Source organism: Piliocolobus tephrosceles, chromosome 21 (assembly GCF_002776525.5).
Source record: "Piliocolobus tephrosceles isolate RC106 chromosome 21, ASM277652v3, whole genome shotgun sequence".
Taxonomy (NCBI): domain Eukaryota; kingdom Metazoa; phylum Chordata; class Mammalia; order Primates; family Cercopithecidae; genus Piliocolobus; species Piliocolobus tephrosceles.
Genome location: NC_045454.1, coordinates 13,461,149 through 13,482,958, shown reverse-complemented (window position 1 = coordinate 13,482,958; position 21,810 = coordinate 13,461,149). Strand labels below are relative to the sequence as shown.

General features: G+C 41.3%; 1 protein-coding gene across 1 annotated transcript; it reads right to left on the bottom strand.

The window, feature by feature from the left end:
- Positions 1–6,518: 6,518 nt before the first annotated feature.
- ZNF285 (zinc finger protein 285) lies at positions 6,519–21,386 on the bottom strand. The gene is made up of 4 exons (XM_023190470.1): positions 21,343–21,386; positions 17,070–17,127; positions 13,435–13,561; positions 6,519–8,970 (listed from the first exon to the last, which is right to left on the bottom strand). The coding sequence occupies exons 1-4, from the start codon at positions 21,348–21,350 to the stop codon at positions 7,313–7,315; spliced, it is 1,851 nt and encodes a 616-aa protein (XP_023046238.1). The 5' UTR covers positions 21,351–21,386; the 3' UTR covers positions 6,519–7,312.
- Positions 21,387–21,810: the final 424 nt, after the last annotated feature.

The following is a 21,810-nucleotide window of genomic DNA, read 5'->3' as shown; positions in this document are numbered from 1 at the left end:
GAAATCTAGCTACCAACTCTGTAACATGTGAATTTTTCTTTTCAAATAATTGGTAAGGTTTCTATCTCCTCAGTGGACCCTAAATTATAAACTGTGTTTGGAAATTAATTAAAGCACTTTTAAGTAAGCCACAGATAAAAGAGTATGGCATTGAAATCTGGTGTCATCAGTGAATTCTACCAAATATTTAAAGAAGAAATCATGTTCATCTTAAAATTATTCCTGAGAATAACAAAATAGGAAACACTTTCCAACTAACTTTATGAGGCCACTATAGTAACACTGACACAATTTATGAGAGGCTTCATTAGAATAGAAAATGACAGGTCTGGCTGTGCGCGGTGACTCATGCCTATAACCCCAGCACTTTGGGAGACTGAGGCAGGCAGATCACGAGATCAGATCAAGACCATCCTGGCTAATACAGTGAAACTGCGTCTCTACTAAAAATGCAAAAAAGAAAAAAAAAAAAAAAAGCCGGGCGTGGTGGCACGCACCTGTAGTCCCAGCTACTCAGGAGGCTGAGGCAGGAGAATCACTTGAACCCGGGAGGCGGAGATTGCTGTGAGCTGAAATGGTGCCACTGCACTCTAGCACTCTAGCCTGGGTGACAGAGCGAGACTCCATCTCAAAAAAAAAAAAAAAAAAAAAAAAAGAAAGAGATAAAAAGAAAATGACAGGTCTATCTCATCATAAATACTAACTTGCAAAAATCCTGAACAAGATGTCGCCAACAATATATAAAGGGGTAACACATCATGACCTAAGTATCAAAAACTGAAAAAAAGAGTTTGATTAAATTCATCACCCATTCATCATGAGAAAATTTAGGCAACTAAGCAATAGTAAAGATCTACAAAAATGGCAACAAATATCAAAAGGAACGGTGAAATATTGAAAACATTTCCTCTACGACAGGGAACAAAATAATGATGCTCACCCCAACCATTTCTACTAAATACCACATTTGCTTCTTTATCCTTCAATCTTGTCAACTAATCTAATTAATTTTAATAATTTATGTGTAGATCTTTTGAATTTTACATGCACTGTCATGTTGACTTCAGAACTGCAACAAATGTGGCACTGCAGCGCCATGGGAACAGGGCAAATATTCAATACATGTTGCTGTTAAATTGAGTATTGTGAAATAAAACTGAAATTGACCTATACCTCCGACTATATGCAACAATCTAAGGCTGGTGGATTGTAGAGCCCGATTTGAAAAGCATTTCTTATGACACTTTAAATCTACTCAGTGTATAAACTCATAAGAAATGTGTACCAAAATACACATATAAGAATGTTCATACAGCATCATTCATCACAATGACTTGCTGAGAATACTCCAGATGTCTACCGATCATAGTATGGATAAATATTTTTGTTATTTACACAAGGTAAGAGCAAGGACACTGAACAAACTTTAGCTGTGCATGCAACACCATGATTACTCCCATAAATATGTTGAGCAACATAACTAGACAAACCCAGTAGATGCAGTGTGATTCCATTGGTACAAAGTTCATTAGACATGAAAAATTCATCTGTAGGATGATTTTGGACATTTAAATCGTAAAAATATAAAGAAAAGCAAGGGAATCTTAAAACTTAGTGTAGTGGTTTCTTTTCATGGGGAAGAAAGCATCATGATGCTGTGAGAGTGGGGTTTTTGCAATTCTACCATGCTTCATTTTTTGTTGTGGGTGGTGATTATACAGCTTTGTTCATTTTATGTTCATGCTTTCACATGTATATTTATGATTTTAGACACTTTTCTGAATGTGAGTGATATTTAAATCTGTTAAAAAAAATGATATATGACCAACAAACTGTGGTACATCAATACAATCAAGTATTATTCAGCCATAAAAAGAAATCAGATATGAAGTTATAAAAACACATGGAATAACCTTAAATGCATATTGTTAGTGGAAAGAAGCTAGTCTGTGAAAGCTACATACTATAATTCAATTATATGATAATCTGGAAAAGGCAAAACTAAAGGTCAGTAAAGTTATCAGTGGTTGTTAGAGGTTCAGGGGTGGGAGATTAATTGGTAGAGCACAAGGTATTTTTAAGCAGTGACACTATTCTGTATGATATGGTATGCTGGATAAAGGACATTATGCTTTGTCAAAACCCATGGAATGTACAACACAAAGAGTAAGCCCTAATGTAAACCACAGACTTTAGTTAGTAATAATGTATTGATATTGGTTCATTAGTTGTAACAAATATGTCACACACATGCAAGATGCAAATAATAGAAGAAACTGGGCAGGGGAAAGGAGAGTATATGGGAAATATTAATACTTTCTCTGCAATTTCTCTGTAAACCTAAAACTGTTCTTAAAGTCTATTTCAAAAAATCAATGATATGCTTCAAAGGAAACTGAATACATGGCATAGAACTTTTTTCAGAACTTAGAGGGAAGGGCTAAAAATAATGAGAAACTCTATAATGAATATGAACATATTGATCAAGGTGTATCTTATAAGCTAATGAGAAAAAATGAGGATTAGAGAAGGAAGCAGATGGTAACAAATAAATCATTAAGAAAGAATAAACAATTTATCCTCATGGGCAATATCACATATTGGAAGGAGGAGAAGAAGCTGGAGGAGAAGGGGGAGGAAGGCGAGGGTGTGTAAGAGGAGGAGAAGTAGGAGGAGGAAGAGTAAGAGTAAAAAGAGGAAGAGACTTGTAGAGATGCACTTGTAGACATTGACAAATTTTTTAATGGCAAGGCTGAAGAATAAAGAATTGAGTCAATTTCAAAGGAATGAAAAAATAAGCTTTGCATTTTAATTATTGTCTGCAACATTAAAAGTAGTAATAAAATATAAAAATAATCTATGGAATTTTGAGATGAAAAGATTGATCCACGGTCAGAGAATGTTTTGTTCATGTGCTGTATTCTTGGCATACAAGATTCAATTGTGAATCACTTCTAAATTATTTCTGGAAAATATTCTTCAAAAAATATTACAAGCCTTTGGCAACAACACAGATAAAGCTTCCACAGACTGTCTTCCTAGTTTGTTTACATAGAACTGCTGAATAAAATGTGAACATAAAAATATTTATTTGAATAGGAGAATGTTTGAGGGCATACATATTAAAAATAAAGGCCGGACACGGTGGCTCACGCCTGTAATCCCAGCACTGTGGGAGGCCGAGGTGGGCTGATCACGAGTTCAGGAGATCGAGACCATCCTGTCTAACATGGTGAAACCCGGTCTTTACTAAAAATACAAAAAAATTAGCCGGGCGTTGTGGCGGGCGCCTGTAGTCCCAGCTACTCAGGAGGCTGAGGCAGGAGAATGGCGTAAACCCGGGACTCAGAGTTTGCAGTGAGCTGAGATGGCACCACTGCACTCCAGCCTGGGCGATAGAGCAAGACTCCGTCTCAAAATAAATAAATAAATAATACATAAAAGAAAAAGAAAACAAAAACCATATCATTTATTTATTCCATTATATCCCCCACTACCCACTCTCATTTTCTCCCCTGCTGCATCCATCAGTAGCCAGGCGGATCTGTTTAACGTGTGTCTGTTGCTGGTATGTCCTTTTGGCAAAATGTGTGGAATTTTGGAGATATATATATAGTGTTATAAAACTCTTTTAAAATTTTTCACTCAAAATTATGTTTTTCTCAATAGTTTACTACAAAACAAATTTTTTTGAGACAGGGTCTCAGCTTGTCACCTGGGCTAGAGTGCAGTGGCATGATCACAGTTCACTGCAGCCTTGACCACCTGGGCTCAAGCCATCTTCCCATCTCAGCTTCCAAAGTAGCTGGGAGTATAGGTGTGCCCAACCACACCTGGCTAATTTTTTTTTTTTTGCAAAGATGGGGTCCCACTATGTTGCCCAGGCTGGTCTCAAGCTCCTGGCCTCAAGTGATCCTCCCACCTTAGCCTCCCAAAGTGCTGGCATTACAGGCAGAAGCCACTGTGCCTAGCCCTGAAATTGTATAATGTAAAAAAGAGTTGGAAGGATTATACAGTAGTCACCCATATATTCTCAGCTTAGATTCTAAAATTGGCAACATTTATGTCTTAACCATCCATCTAGCTATTTTACTTATCACTTATCCATCAGAGCATTAACATTACCGCACAAATTCCCTCATGACACTTCCCAGTCGGTCTCTAACCCCTTCCCCCAGTGGCAACCACCGTTCTACTTTTCCACCATAAATTTTACTAATTTTAGAATATGAAATATATGGAACCATATGGTAAGTACTCTTCTGCATTACAATTCTTTGAGCATAGTGTTTTTCAGATCCATCCATGTTGATGCACGTATCAGTCATCTGATCCTTTTTATTACTGAGTGATGTTCTATTGCATGAATATATGTCTTTGGAAACTTACTTACATTTTAATTGTTTAAATATTTTTATGAATAAAGATCCTGCAGCATACTTATAAAAGTCTTTTTGCGGGCATATGCTTTCTTTTCTCTGGAATAAATATCTATGATTAGAATTGCTTGATGTGTTTAACTGCTTAAGAAACCACCAGATCATCTCCCAAAAGATTACTTTTACACTCCCTCCCAAAATATATGCACTTTCTGATTGTTTTGAATCCTAACAAGCATTTGCTGTTATCTGTAAATTTTTTTTTTTTTTTTTTTTTTTTTTTTTTTGAGACGGAGTTTCACTCTTGTCATGCAGGCTGGAGTGCAGTGGCATGATCTTGGCTCACTGCAACCTCTGCCTCCTGGGTTCAAGTGATGCCTCAGCCTCCCGAGTAGCTGGGATTGCAGGCATCTGCCACCATGCCTAGCTAATTTTTGTATTTTTAGTAGAGACGGGGTTTCTCCATGTTGGCCAGGCTGGTCTTGAACTCCTGACCTTGGATGCTCTGCCCACCTCGGCCTCCCAACGTGCTGTGATTACAGGTGTGAGCCCCTGCACCTGGCCTGTTATCAGTATTTTTAATATCTGCCATTCTGGTGGTTATGTAGTTGTATCTCTCTGCAGTTTTCATTTGCTTTTTCCTGATGATCAATAATGTCACACTTCTTCACAGGCTATATTAACAATCTGTATGTCTTCCTTTGTAAAGTAATTGTTCAAGCCCATTATAATTGAGATGTTGGGCTCTTTAATATTGTATTGTACAAGTCTTTATATATTCTGGGTATCAGTCAGTCTGAAATTTGGGCCGAGTTTAATGTAGAATAAGGGGCAGTTCTTTGCTTGACATCTTTTTCCCTGGATTTCTTCCCTCACTTTCCAGGTCCTGTGGTCACCTCAATCTCTGTCATCAAGATCTTCAAGCCAGTGGAGACTACAGAATCATCCACAGATTCAATGAAACAGGGATCAAAAATATTAAGAAAAAAAACAATAAAAATTAGCAACACAACAATAAAAATAACACAAATAAAAAACCCAATATAGTATAACAACTATTTACACGGCATTTTTATTGTATAGGGATAGAAATAATTTGAAGTATGCAGGATGATATGAAAAGGTTACATGAGAATACTATGGCCATTTTACATAACAGACTTGAGAATCCATGGATTTTGATATCCATAACGGTCCCTGAACCAATTCCCCACAGATACAAAGGGACTACTGTATTCAGGATTTTTCACCTAGTTCATGAAGGATATTCATCTGCAGTTTTCTTTCCTTATAATTTCTTTGTCTGGTTTGGTATTGTCAGATTAATGCTGGCCTCATGAAACAAGCTGGGGGTGGGTGGGTGTTCCCTTCTCTTTTCATTTCTGGGTTTATTTAAAATTCACATCTTTACTGTTTACTAGAATCCACCAATGAATTAATCTCAATATTGGTTTTTCTTTTTTTTTTTTTTGAGACGGAGTCTCGCTCTGTTGCCCAGGCTGGAGTGCAGTGGTGCGATCTCCGCTCACTGCAAGCTCTGCCTCCCAGGTTCACACCATTCTCCTGCCTCAGCCTCCCAAGTAGCTGGGACTACAGGCGCCTGCCGCCACGCCCGGCTAATTTTTTGCATTTTTAGTAGAGACGGGGTTTTTCCGTGTTAGCCAGGATGGTCTCGATCTCCTGACCTCATGATCCACCCGCCTCAGCCTCCCAAAGTGCTGGGATTACAGGCGTGAGCCACCGCGCCCGGCCTTCTAGTTAATTTTTAATCGCATTTAAAGTGTGAGCTGACAAACTTATTCAGCATCCCACATTATAGAGTTTCTCTATTGTATGAGATTTCTTACGACTGTGGGTTGTACTTTTCTGTAAAGTTTTACCACAGCTATATCATCTGGAACATTTCTCTTTGGTGTACATACCAATGAATGAAGTTATCACTGAAGAAGTCGCATCCATACCATTTTAGATGGTTGCACTGCCACATCAAGCCTTAAAGATTTAAAAGTTTTGAACTCTGAATTATATTGTTACTTCTGTATACGGACTCCAATGACAATGAAACATATGGCTATAAAATCCCTCCATGCTAATCAAGATAGCCTAGGAAATGCTGCAGTAACAAAATACCACCAAAAATCTCAGTGGTGAGACACAATGAATTTTTATTTCTTACTCTAAAAAGAAATCCAACACAGATCAGATAACAACCTTCTATCACCCCAGTCTGGAATAAGCAGCCTCCAAGGTCACCTTGGCAGGGATAGAGAACCCTGAGAATGTGTATAAAGGCTAGACCAGAAAGTGGCTTCTATCACTTTTGCTCACACTCCATTGGCTAGAACTCAATCACATGGGCACATTCTTAACTGCAAGGGTTACTGGGAAACAGAGCCTTATTTGCAAGGAAATGATAAACACAGCACTGCCACTGCCATATCCTTCAAATACCACTTCTTTAGAGCTTCTCACCTGTGTACAGAATCTCATGGAAAACCTGAGTACTAATGTTCTTTCATAGTAAAAGCATAGGTTTCATTTCTGAGCACACTTTTGAATGTTCTTCATACAGAGAGTATTTTTCTAGTGGGGACTAAAAAAAATCTAAAGACTTTGGCTGAATTGAAGACCTTATCATAATCATCCAATTAGAATTTCCTTCCTGGATACACCCTTTAAAGGAAATTTGACCTTTAACTACAACCACTACCAAAAACCACCCATTTGTCGAGAGTCACCTACTTTGCCATTGCAGCATACAGCAGTCGATGGGAACTTCACAGAAGTTCTTGAAATCCACAGTCTTTGCCTGGCACACTCCAGTGCTCCAGGCTGACATCATCGATGGCAGTGCTGCTGTCTTTTGCTCCCCCAGCCCTCCCACAGGCTGAGGAAGCCTCTATCATCTGGAATACAGTGTGGCTTCTGTTTTCCTAATTTAACCCTGACTTACTACATTTATAATATGTTTCTCTCTGCTCACGTAGTCTTTGATGAGTCAGAAGGTCCTCGCCACGCTCACAATGTGTGTACTGTGTCTCATCTATATGCACTCTCTGATGGGCAAGGAGGTACGAATTACGACTGAAGCCCTTACCACATGCCTTACACTTATAGGGCCTCTCTCCTGTGTGGACTCTGAGATGAACGTGAAGATCTGAATTCCGACTGAAGCCTTTACCACACTCATCACATTTATATGGTTTCTCTCTGTTGTGATCTCTTTGATGTAAGTGAAAATATGAGCTGTAACTAAAGCACTTTCCACACACTTCGCATTTATATGGTTTTTCTCCAGTGTGAACTCTCTGATGAGTGTGAAGAACAGAGCTATATGCAAAATCCTTTCCACACACATTGCATTTGTATGGTTTCTCCCCTGTGTGGACTCTCTGGTGAATGTGAAGGTGTGTACTTTGGCTGAAGCCCTTTCCACACTCACCACACCTATATGGTTTCTCCCCCGTGTGAAACCTCCAGTGGACTTGAAGAACTGAGCTTGAACTAAAGCACTTGCCACACTCAGTGCATTTGTAGGGCTTCTCTCCAGTGTGGACTCGCTGATGGACAAGAAGGTTCGAGCTCTGATCAAAGCCCTTCCCACACTCATCACATTTATAGGGCTTTTTCCCTGTGTGTACTCCCTGATGAATACAAAGAAGTGACCTAAAGCCAAACCCTTTCCCACATACGTCGCATTTGTAGGGCATGTCTCCTGTGTGGACTCGATGATGGTTGTGAAGGGAGGAGTTGCGCCTGAAGCCCTTGCCACATTCTTTACATTTGTAGGGTTTGTCTCCCGGGGGGACTTTCTGATATCTGGGAAGGTCTGAGCTCTGTTTGCAGCCCGTAGGCCATTCGTGGAACTCATAGGGAGTCTCGCTTGAGTGGGTTTTACAATGAACGATAAGATCTTGGCTCTGAATAAAGTTCTTTCCATACTGGTCACATTTATAAGATTTTTCTTCTAGGTGAGCGCTGTGATGGACACGAGGATCTGTATCATCTGCAAAGGCCACCCCACAGTTATTACATGTGAAAGACTGTGGTAATACATGGGCCGCATTACGTTGCTCAGCTGTTGATTTTATACCCAAGTTTTTCCCACAGTCGGGGTGTCTACCAGGGTCCTCTCCTTTACATTCTTGGGACTCATGATGATCACGTGCGGTCCAGTTGAGGCTGCCATCATGCCGAGTACGTCTGTACAATTTCTCTTCTGTGTAAATTCCCTTATACCTTCCCTGAGAGTTCTGGGGCTCGGTCATTATGTCAGCTTTCCTCCACGATTCTGGGGTAAGAACCTGTGTCAGGCCTTGCCATGCTATGATATCTTGATTTTTGATAATGGCATTTACTACATAGTTTTCATTTTTAGAAATCTGAAGAGACACGCCTGCCCACTCTTCACAGAGGGAAACATCTTCTAAATGTGGGGAACACTCTTCTTGAAGGTTCATGACATAATCCTGACTCACAGTTAAATCCCGGATCCTTTGTTTCCAAATCTGCCAGCAATGAAGCACTTCTTGCAAAAGGAAACTTAACCCCTTTTCCTGAAGATTCAAAATGTTGTTTTTAATCCCATCTCCTATGAGAAGAAAGAGAATGTGGCTGAGAGAGCAAGTCAATCATCTGTCCAGAGGTTTTGAGAAAATGAAACATGATGGGGTGGGAACTTGTCCCTGGCTTCTATGACATGTGAAACAATTAGAGCCATGGTAATTCTAACCTGTGAGCTGCCAATTCGAAATCAAGTGTTGTAGGGAAATTAAGAGAAATCTTGGCCAGGTGCAGTGGCTCATGCCTGTAATAGCAACACTTTGAGAGGCTGAGGTGGGAGAATCACTCAAGCCCAGGAGATCAAGACCAGGCTGGGCAATATGGTGAGATCCCATCTCTACAAAAAAATTAAAAATTGGGTCAGTTTTGCCTATGATCCCAGCCACTTGGAAATCTGAGGTTGGAGGACTGTTTAATCCTGGGAGGCAGAGGCTGCAGTGAGCCAAGATTGTGCCGCTGCACTCCAGCCTGGGTGACAGAGCAAGACCTTTCCACCCCCATGCCGCAGAAAAAGAAAAAAAGGAAGTCTTAGCAAAAACTTATGAAAGAAGAAATTCACCTCCCTGCTACAAGAGTAGTCGATAAAAAGCTTTTAATAATCTTGCTACAAAAGGTATGGGAAAGGCTCCCATTTTATGTAGTGTATGTGTGTATATAAATAATACTTATTGATAGAGTGTTTTCTATATGTTGGGCAGAGTGAGGGACATAAAGGCTCACAAGAGGTTTCAGAAACAAGCAATAAGTCCTGTCTCCTGATAGCTTCCCTTCCTTCACATCACTGTCATATGGAGGACTATCATGTATGTTTGTGTACAACCTGCACAACTGTACACGGTGAGCCTAAAGGGGATGGGGATGAAAAGGCAATGGGGATTGAAATGGGGATAAACATTGTGAAATATGGTCCTGGCATTGTGCAGGGATGCATACATAAACCTCTGAGACGAGCTTTAAGAGACATCCCTTTTATTTTCCCCAAGGTTCTTTGTCTTCATGAAAAGATAAAGACCACTTAGATCCTACAATCCATTTCCTTAAGTTCTACCCTTTTAAGTTACTGCAGAATCTCAAACAGCCATGACTATGAGAATGGGGAACAGATACTGTGGCACTGTCAATGGCCTGGCACCCAGGGAAGCAAGACTGTGGTATATAACAAACAGGGGCCTGAGGCAGAAGACTATGATCATATTCTTGGGACCCTAAGATGGGTTTCAAAATGGCATGAATATCATAGTCAAGTCCCACTGGATACCGCTTCTGGTTCAAGCTCCTTTCTGGGTTAACTGAAAGTGACTTTAAGTTTATAAGATAGTATCAGGGAAAAGGAGACCATGAGCTGCCCCGAATGGGCTTAAGCAGTGGTTTCCCAATTGTTTTGATTGTAACCCACAGTAAAATTGGCATTGTGACTCAGTAGGAATAGGCACAAGCATCAACACAGATTGGTCACTAAAACAGAAGTTTTATCAGCTGATGCTTACATACTATGTGCAATGCACTTTGATAAATTCTTTTGTTTTCTGTTCTATTAATCTACTTTGCTTTTTAAAAATTGCTAGTTATGACACAGTAATTTGATTTGATTTCAGGACTCACCAAGAGGGTTTTATCCTGCAGTTTGAGAAACAACTGCAAGGATATGCAGATTTATGCGAAAAGCCCTGTGTCTACAGTTTACACTTTGGTTTCATGAGGTTATTTATTAAAAACATAGGACCTAGGGCCAGATTAGGAGGGCTCAAATCCTAGTTCTTCTTACAAGCAGTTGTGATCGTGGGCAAGTTATTAATTCTGTGACTCAGTTGTTTCATTCATTGATATGGTTTGGCTGTGTCCCCACCCAAATCTCTTCTTGAATTGTAACTCCCATAATTCTCACGTGTCGTGTCCCATAATTCCCACATGTCAGAGCCCCCACACAGAGTCCTTACCAGGGCACTGCCTAGTGCAGCTGTGAGAAGAGGGCCACTGTCCTTCAGACCCCAGAATGCTAGATGCACTGACAGCTTGCACCGTGTGCCTGGAAAAGCCACAAACACACAACACTAGCCCATGAAAGCAGCCAGAAGGGAGACTATACTCTGCAGAGCCACAGGAGCAGAGCTGCCCAAGACCATGGAAAACCACCTTTTACATCAGTGTGACCAGGATGCAAGACTGAGAGTCAAAGGAGATCACATTTGAGCTTTAAGATTTGACAGCCCTGTTGGATTTCAGACGTGCATGGGGCCTGTAGCCCCTTTGATTTGGCCCCAATTTCTCCCATTTGGAACAGCTGTATTTACACAATACCTGTACCTGCACTGTACCTAGGAAGTAAATAACTTGGTTTTTTTTTTTTTTTTTTTTTTTTGAGATGGAGTCTTGCTCTGTCGCCCGGGCTGGAGTGCAGTGGCCGGATCTCAGCTCACTGCAAGCTCCGCCTCCCGGGTTGACGCCATTCTCCTGCCTCAGCCTCCGGAGTAGCTGGGACTACAGGCGCCCGCCACCTCACCCGGCTAGTTTTTTGTATTTTTAGTAGAGACGGGGTTTCACCGTGTTAGCCAGGATGGTCTCGATCTCCTGACCTCGTGATCCGCCCATCTCGGCCTCCCAAAGTGCTGGGATTACAGGCTTGAGCCACCGCGCCCGGCCAATAACTTGTTTTTGATTTTACAGGCTCATAGATGGAATAGACTTGGCTTGTCTCAGATGAGACACTGGACTGTGGACTTTTGAGTTAATGCTGAAATGAGTTAAGACTTTGGGGGACTGTTGGGAGGCATGATTGGTTTTCAAATGTAAGGACATAAGATTTGGGAGAGGCCAGGGGTGGGATAATATGGTTCAGCTGTGTCCCCACCCAAATCTCATCTTGAATTGTAACTCCCACAATTCCCATGTGTCATGGGAGGAACCCAGTGGGAGGTGACTGAATTATGGGGGCGGGTTTTTCCTGTGTTGTTCTCATGATAGTGAATGAGTCTCATGAGATCTGATGACTTTAAAGAGGGGAGTTTCCAGCTGGATGCAGTGCCTCATGCCTGTAATCCCAGCACTTTGGGACGCCAAGGCAGGCGGATCTCGAGGTCAAGAGATTGAGACCATCCTGGCCAACATGGTGAAACTCCGTCTCTACTAAAAATACAAAAATTAGCTGGGCATGGTGGCACATGCCTGTAGTCCCAGCTACCCAGGAGACTGAGGCAGGAGAATTGCTTGAACCTGGGAGGTGGAGGTTGCAGTGAGCCAAGATAGCACCACTGCACTCCAGCCTGGCTACAGAGCCAGACTCTGTCAAAAAAAAAAAAAAAAAAAAAAAAAAAAAAAGGGCAGGGGGCAGTTCCCTGAAGAAGCTCTCTTCTCTTGTCTGCCACCATGTGAGATGTGCCTTTCACCTTCCACCATGATCGTGAGGCCTCCCTAGGCACGTGGAACTGTAAGTCCAATACACCTCTATATTTTGTAAATTGCCCAGTCTCGGGTATGTCTTTATCAGCAGTGTGAAAACAGAGTAATACATCATAAAAGGGGGATAATAATGTAACTATCTGTATTAGTCCATTCTCACGTTGTTAATAAAGACATACCCCAAACTGGGAAAGGAAAGAGGTTTAATGGACTCATAGTTCCATATGGCTGGGGTGGCCTCACAATCATGGCAGAAGTGAAGGAAGAGCAAACGGACGTCCTATATGGCGGCAGGCAAAGAGAAAGCCTGTGCAGGAGAACACCCATTTATAAAACCATCAGCTCTCATGAGACTTAGTCACTCTCATGAGAACAGCATGAGAAAGACCCCTGCCCCATGATTCGGTTACCTCCTACCAGGTCCCTCCCACAACATGTGGGAATTATGGGAGCTACAATTCAAGATGAGACTTGGGTAGGGACATAGCCAAACCATATCTCTATCTCATAAGCTAAACTTAGGTAACACATAACTGTATATGAACCTCTGAGAAATAAAAATGAGGTTAGATATTTATCAAAAAGTAATCAAATAAACCAACACTCAGATTACACTTACTACATACCAGTAAGTGTTGGCTATTGTAACTGCCAACCAAACCAAAGTTCTCCCTTGGTTCCTTTAACACTGGTTTATCCAAAACATTAGATAAACATTGATTTTTCTCTAGAAGCAACCAATAGATCAAGGCCCTTGGTGATGTGTGAATTTTATCAGTCCCATTCTGAGAAATATGAGGAAAGAATGAGAGCCTAAATGTGTGAGTAGGGAGGGAGGGGTTACTACCTGCACTGAATGCCCACAGGCCAGGGGTATGAGATTTGGGGAGAGCTCCCTCATATCACAAGGGGCCACATCCTCACATTGATCTGTAAAAGCTCATTAACTGCAGGGTTCTAACCTGCACATGCATCTCTTAGGATTTTTCTTTCCAGTGGCCAACGCTTCTCTTTGTGATCTAACTAGAATATTCTATCTGGTTTGAAATGATGATTTGAGGAAGCAGGTTCAGTGGTCTGATGCTCAGTTACTCACCCACTGAGATAAGGTTCCTGAAGTTTTCCAGCATCACATCTTGGTACAGGTTTATCTGGGCTTTATCCAATAGTGCCAGCTCTTCCTTGGTGAAGACAACAGCCACATCCTTGAATGTCACCCTTTCCTAAAATATCAACCACACGCCACATCAATCATCCACACAAATGACTGGTTTTAGTCTGTTTGGGCTGCTTTAATAAAATACCACAGTCTGATTAGATTAAACAAAATAAACTTATTTCTTCCTGTTCTGGAGGTTGGAAAGTCTAAGATCAAGTACCACCAAGATAGGTTTCATTCAGGTTTCTTCTCTTGGCTTGTAGACAGCTGTCCTCTCACTGTGTCCTTACGTGGCATAGGGAGAATGAGAGCAAGCTGTGTTGAGTCTCTCTCATAAGGACACTAATCCTGTTGGATCAGGGATTCCCAAAGGACAATATTAATCAAATTATAAAATATGGCCCAGGAAACAGGCGCAGATAAATCTACACTAAGGTGGTGTGCCAATACACAAGTCTAGTAGTGTTCCATGAGTTCATTTCTCATCACACACCAAGATTTGGTATTTTCACTTTTTCATGGCAGATTAATCTATTTTTATCATGTTAAAAGGAACTAAGAAGACAGGGTAACTAAAAGCATTGGCCCCTAGATTCAAAAAACACAAAAGAGAAAAGGGAGATTAGGATAAATAAGAACACTTCTATATCAACTAGGTATTAAAAAATAGTGGTATCAATGTTAAATTTCTTGACTATGTTAGCAGTAATGTGGAAATGTAGGAGAATGCTCTTATTCTTAGGAGCTATAAGCTGAAATATTTAGGGATGAATCATAATGATGCCTGCAATTGATCCCCAAGTGGGTCATCAAAATAAAATATAGATATGTGTGTGTAGTTTGTGGGTGATTCTGAACAATTGGTGAATCTAGGTGAAGATTACACGTTATGCTATTCTTTCATTTTCCTGATAAATTGAAATTTCTCAAAATAAAAGGATATGGGGAATAAGCTGATATTAATAACCATCTCCTAATCAAGAAACCAATTTTTACATAAAATATTCCTATCGCTGCATACATCACACTGCGCAGTTAAGTATTTACAGATATGTTCTCTCAATAGACTTTGCATCTCTAAATAAAGCAGAGCTTTCAAACAAAAGTTGTAAGCAGTTACAAAGGACTTCACAAGGAATATGTTACTAACAATTGTCCAATTACCAAAATCTGACGATTAAAACCAAAATCTAGGGGAGTCAGCACTGTTGTCCTAACAGCACCACTCTCTCAGTAGCACTACTGTTAGAGGCAACAAAATTGAATTGGAGTTAATCATTCAGGAAATACAGATACCCTGAAGCCTGCTTGGGGTGTTCCAACGTAGGGAGAAGGGGTTAGGAATAGAGGTTCACTCGGCATACTCCCCATTCTCCATTTTCTGCCTCAACTATAGAGCCTGGGAAAATAAAACACTCATTTCTCCACCACCCTTGTAGCTGGATGGATCCCTTGTAGGAATCCTAGGCAGCGATTGTCACAGGATACAGGTACAAGGACAACCCCAGAATATTAAGAAATCAAATTTATAGACTAATAAACACATGCAAAAATCCTTAAATCTTTTCCTCTATGAAGTATTCTTGTAAAACCATCTATGAAGTATTCTTGTAAAACCTTGAACCTGAGTCTATTCAAGCATCTGGTGCTTCCACTTACAAGAAATACTGTGGATAGAATAACACATTGAAAGACACCAAAAGGAAGCAAACAAATGCATTCCAAACGTAGGAAAGAACACAGGACAACTTGGTTTCTACAACAAGTCAATAGCAGGAGAGAATAAAGTAGAGGGGCAGATTTCTCTGGATTAAAAGAGATTATGAGATGTAACAACCAACTATATGATAGTATAGACCTTGTTAAGATCCCATTTGAACAAACCAACTGTTAAAAAAATTTTTTTTAGATAATCAGGGAAATTTGATTATTGTCTGGGTATTAGATAATACCAAATAATTATTGATTATCTCATTAGTCCATTTTTAAGGAAATACATACTGAAATACACAGGATGTGGTAAATTAGATTGCCGTTTAGAAATATCCTCTTCTATGCTCTCCAGTCCCACTAAAGGACCAGAGTGTGTTTCCTTACCCCTTTAGTTTGGACTTGGCAATGTAACTTGCTCTGGCTACCAAAATGAAGCAGAAGTGATAATGTGCCAGTTCTAAACCTGGGTCTTGAGAGATCTCACGTGTCCACTTGCTCTCTTACCCCTCTGTCTTCACTATGAGGACACACCCAAGGTAACCAAAACCAGCAGAGTGCTACCAAATATTCATGGCATTGGCTTTAGGTCCAGGAGATAACCATTGAGGACACTGTTATAGGAGGCTGGAAAAATGGTGACCTGGGTGATGTAGTGGTGAACATCTGGTAAACTGTAAGTTAGAAGATAGAAAATGGACATAATGAATCTTGGACTTGGGCAAGATGGTTTCTAGGCAGAAGGATAAAAGTGTGAGCTCATTCATTTTAGTTGCATATATAATAAGGTACTATACAAAAGTGAGGTACTCAGAGAAAAACCAATACAGTGTGAAATAACATGCCTCTTTAAAATACTTTGGGAAAGAAAAAACTGAAAAAGAGATTAAGCAAATCTCTTTGGCAAAAAGTTAATTGTTGAAACTGCATGATGGGTACTGCAAATGGAGGATCATAATACCATTTGCTCTTTTTGTGTATTTTCATAATTAAATTTTTTCATGATTAAAAGAAAATCCTTCCTCCACACTGTGATGGTCTTTTTCATGTGTCAACTTGGCTAAGCTACAGTCCTCAGTTATTGAATCAAACACTAATCCAGGTATTGCTGTGAAGATAATTTGTAGATGTGATTAAAGTCCATAATCAGTTGACTTTAAGGGAGATTATTCTAACTAATCTGAGTATGTCTGATTCAATAAACTGAAAGGTCTTATGAGCAGAACTGAGGCTTCCCTGTGAGGGGGAGAAATTCCCCTCACAGACAGTAGCTTCAGTCTGTCCAACAGTTCTGGCCTACCCTTCCTGATGGGCTGCCCTGTAGATTTTGGACTTGCCTAGTTAGCCCCCATAACCATATAAGTCAATTCCTTACAATAAATCTCTTAATATATATCTCTTACTGGTTCTGCCTTGCTGGTTGAACTCTGACCAATACATACCCATTCAAATCTTGCTACTTTTTGAACTAGACCAGTGACACTTAAGAGTATGGTCATGTATATGCTGCCCATGCACTCGGATGCTGTGGCAACACCAAATTGCTATAAAAGTTTCTGAACTTACTCTTGATTCTTTTTCCCTCATGGGGCAGTGACAAGCAGTTCATGGACTGGTACTGGTACCAGTACATGAACCACACTTAGAGTAGCACCAAAGTAGACATCTTGAAATCTGTGAGTTTGTTTCTTCACTTCTATAAAGGGAGTCAAACCACGTGCCTCACAAAGTCATTATGAGCAAGATACAGTACCTAATACATAGTAGTCACTCAAAAAATGCTGACCTCCTTTCAGAAAACAGAAGTGTCTGGTTCCTCAGAATGAACAGTATATTTAAAGAGAAAGAAACCCTTAACTTACCCGGAACTTAATCATATCGTCTTCCTTTTGGAAAGGGCAGGATTCTGGAAAAGCAGAACTGCAAAGAAGAAAGAATCCATGAGATCATGGATTCAACAAGTTGTTAATGAACATTGGTTCCTTTCTTATCTGTAAAAGTTTCTCACAATCTCTCCACTCCCTAGATATCATCTCTTCTCACTCTGAACAGACTGAACTCCCACCTCCTCAAGACTTCCCTCGATTTGGCCCCAGTCCCTCAATCTCAAACCACTGTGTAACTCCTATCTCTCTCCTCAAGGTTTTGGGTCAAAACCTGCACATTTTTTTCCTTTGCTCAGACTTGTGAACGAACTGACATAATCTACATCTGAATTTCGCAGGAAAAGAGGCCCCAGAATGGCTGATTAAGGGAGCAATCTCAGGGCTGGGCACAGTGGCTCACGCCTGAAATCCCAGCGCTTTAGGAACCCAAGATGGGTGGATCGTTTGAGGCCAGGAGTTCGAGACCAGCCTGGCTAACATGGTGAAACCCTGTCTCTACTAAAAACACAAAATTAGCTGCGCGTGGTGGCGGGCGCCTATAATCCCAGCTACTCAGGAGGCTGAGGCAGGACAATCACTTGAACCTGTGAGGTGGAGGCTTCAGTAAGCCGTGATTGCACCACTGTACTCCAGCCTGGGCAACAGAGACAGACTTGTCTCAAAAAAAGAAGAGAGAGAGGGAGCAATCTCAGGATGACAGGAACCTTCTGCTTTTTCCACTTTCACATGCAAGACTTGATCTTGTATGGCTAGGCCTGTGGTCTAAAAAACTTGAGGTTAGCCAAGATATACAAATTAAATCCCAATTTTTATTATTATATTAATCAATAACACAAATTTTTAAACATCTACACCTTGACTCTTGGCTTCCTAAACTATCTCTCCAGCATCCATTCTATCCCCTGCTTTTGCAAATATTGATGACACACATATGACATATAAGACACATCCTCTGCACTGGAAATGCTCACAGTATACTGAACTATAAATGTTCTTAGACTGCAGGTAGACCAAAGTAGGTAGACAGAGACCTTCTAAGCTTGCCACTTCATATACACTAAAGCCCCTTCCTGTTCTGCTTTTATCAGTGGATTCCCTTGCCAATTAGCTTCCAGTTGGGTTCAGCCAATGGGGAAAGCCAGCAAGAGATCCAGGGAAAGGACAAGAGTGAAATCGGGATATTTATCCCCCCAGGTAAGCTGTGGAATGGCTATGTTCCATATCAATTTACCAAAGGTCGTGGCCTCCATCAGGCAGCTGTCATCCCATAAATCTTTCTTCCGGTTTTAGGACTGCCTCCTCACTTAGCCCTTCAGTCCTGAAGGCAGTAAGTTATCCTGCCTCAGAGCTATCACTAGCTCTGAAACATTGCAATATCCTTTGTTGATTACCACAGCCTGCCTTCAACTTTATAGATTGTCCCTTTATTAAGCTCTTCTCAAATTACCCAATTTGAGTGTTCTGTTTATTTTTTATTGGGATTCCATCTGATAAACCCTGTAAACACAATTGTCTCTGGCCTTTGTGGAGAAACTTACTGTATAAAGTTGCCACTTTAGGCACTGTGGAAACTGCAAAGATTAAAAAATAAAAGCCCAAAACCATGTTTCTGCCTTCTCACATAGTGCTTTTCAGACTATCTGTGATAAAGAATGAGTTTTAAAATTATTATTACTGTTACTTTCAGTCTGTCACAGACTGATATTTTGGTAAGATGCAGTAAAAAGAAATTACTGGAAAAAGGAAATTAAGAAGGTATGCAATTTAAAGCCCAGTTGTTATGATTATGTTAATCGATAAGACAAAATTTTAAACACCTACACTCAAGTTCTCAAATTATCTGGTCACAGACCAACATCATTTATTGGCACTGGTCTGCTGGCTACCCTTTGAATTGCAGCTCACAGGGTTATAGAATCAGGTTAAAAGACTATGAAATGTCTTTTTGGTAAATTCTTGGACTCCTTTTCTCTCCTTTCCTACCTTTAAGAGACATCATTAATCACATCTTATTTTGGGTTCCAACAAAGGGCAAAATAAGGAGTATTCAACTCATTAGTATGGCATGAATTACATCGTTTTACAATAATTAAAACCTACCAAGAAAACACTCCTCCTTTCCCCTGTCAAAAAACTACAAATCCTAAAAACAAAAATAACCAAGCTGTAGTCTTTTATCCACTGTACTTGGTAAGGATCTTATCATTTAACAAGCACTCACTCAATGTTTCTCGATATTAACAAATGCAGAAATAGAATTGACTTGGATATTATACATTAGATGCATGTGCAAAGACATAAACTCACCCTCTACCTCCAGTACCCGTTCTCACTTAAGAGCCAAAAATGGGACAGGTTTATTTTCAAGCACACATCTACACACATGCACTCACACATATATGGTTGGGGGTTTGGTTTCCTGAATTTCTGGCTTCAGACACTACCTGCCTGTATCAAGTCAGGGCCATGGCAGGAACCAGAATGGCATATTCAAATTTGAAGGGAATTTAATAAACAGACGGCTTACAATGGTGTTGGCTGGGGGTAAGGAAATCACAGTGGATAAGACTCTATCCTGGGAAGTGACAGGGAGGTGCCATTATAATACCTGGGCCTTAAGAGGTAAGGGGAGGGAGCAGTCCCTGGAGCCAGGAACTGAGAGGACTGTGTGGCCAGGGCCACCCAAACCATGATCTGTTGTTAGAAGAGCAGCTAATCTGTGACAATCCTGCAGAGAGAGAACTGGGGGACAAGATATCCCAAATCACAATTCTTCCTCTCTCCAAACTTTTCTGTTGAGACTTCCCATTGGCCAAAGACAAGCAAGGCCAGAAGGCAATTGTGGCCTTTCAGGGCAGACAGCAGGGGAAAAGGTAGGGAAGCCAAAGACATGGGGCACATGTCACCTCAAGACTCTTGTTTTTTCCCTACCTGCCAAAGTCCACACAGCTCTCGCACACAAATGCCTTTCTCATCCTTCAACCTGACAACTACTCTGATCTGAGGAATGCATCAGGAATGAGACCAGAAGCCCATATCAACCTCTTCAGGGAATGAGGACCTAGAAGAAAAGTGCAGCTGAATCTGGAGCTACAATTGCCCAGAAACACAATCAGAAATGTAATAAATGCTGCTATTACACCTAAAATAATTAACACAAATTCTCTAACTTGTTATATCAAATATACAGAGAGCGTTCAAACTTCAAATTTGTTGAGTGCAGTTTAACAACTTACATTTGCTCACCTGCTTTATAATCCTCAAAGTCCCTACTCCCTGGCTCACAGCATGTGAGGTGAGAATGGAGTTAATAATTTGGGGCAGTTCTTTTCTTTTGGCGCGATCTCCGCTAACTGCGAGCTCCGCCTTCCGGGTTCACGCCATTCTCCTGCCTCAGCCTCCCGAGTAGCTGGGACTACAGGCGCCTGCCACCACGCCCAGCTAATTTTTTGTATCTTTTTTAGTAGAGACTGGGCTTCACCGTGTTAGCCAAGATGGTCTCGATCTCCTGACCTCGTGATCCGCCCACCTGGGCCTCCCAAAGTGCTGGGATTACAGGCGTGAGCCACCGCACCCGGCCTGGGGCAGTTCTTTTCAAAATAAATTCGGTGACATTAAACTTCAGAGTTATTACAGTCTGAGTTGTTTCTTTATTGCCAGAAGCCAGAACCTCTGCCCTGAAGTTAGAAATGCCCCGCTGGAGTCAGAGTTGCCAAAATCCAGAGTTCAGACCCAAGACAACTCCCCCCGCCAAGAACCTAGGGGTGCTGAGCCAGAATCGCCCCCACCAAACTGAGCGAGAACAGCCCAAGCCATCCTCTATACCCAGAGACACGCTGATTAGGCAAATCCCTCATCCCATTCAGGGACGCACAGCCCCAGCCATTACTCCTAAACCCTGAGCCAGCGCCCCGCTGCCCTCATTTAGAGATGCACATCCCAAGACTGACACTAAGCTTCGACCCGAGGACGCACAGCGCGAGTCGCTGTCACGAAACGTGAAGATGCACTGTTTTCTCAAACCCAGGGCTGCTCCCCAAACCGAGCCCAAGCTCTCCCCATTCCATCCCACGTAGGTCGCGCCGCTGAACTTCCCCAGCCTACCCCACCCACGAGGCCTTATCATTGGTCACCAGTCCCCTCTTCCACTTCTCCTACTTCAGTCCACAGGGACGGGTCGCAGCTGCGCATCCTACACCCCTACTCCTGGCTACGCCTCCAAGAGGGGCGCGGTCCAGGCGGGACTCACCCCAGCATTCCAAACAATGTCGCCTGCAGCGTGCGTCCGGTACCATGGCGCATGCGCCAGGAGGCCTATGGACTACAATCCCCAGAAAGCCCCGCGCGCCGCAGTGACCATTCGCAAGGCTACCCAGGTAAAGTCAGGGGTTGGCCGGAAGTCCTTTAACTTCCGTGCATTCGTCTAAAATAATGACAATCATAATAACGATAAAATAATGAAATGTTAAATAAATCACTAATGAAATGTTGAATAAATCACTATCAACGATGAAAAGAAAAAGTTTCAATATTTTACTACTTGGAAATGAGCACTTTACCATTTTAGTGAAGACTTTCATAGGTTCTTATTTTATAGGCATGTCCTTCAATATTATAACCATGAAACTTTTCAATTAAAATTCATTTCAATATTTTCCCTCCCCGCCCCTCACCATGTTTTGTTTCTGTTGATGAAGACTCTGGATAATCTACACTT

What these genes read in the sequence shown, in the direction of transcription:
- ZNF285 (XM_023190470.1), bottom strand. An exon ending in ACGATATGATTAAGTTCCGG is followed by an intron (nt 13,562 to 17,069) that starts GTAAGTTAAGGG and finishes TTGATATTTTAG; the next exon opens with GAAAGGGTGACATTCAAGGA. An exon ending in CAGGAACCTTATCTCAGTGG is followed by an intron (nt 8,971 to 13,434) that starts GTGAGTAACTGA and finishes TTCTTCTCATAG; the next exon opens with GAGATGGGATTAAAAACAAC.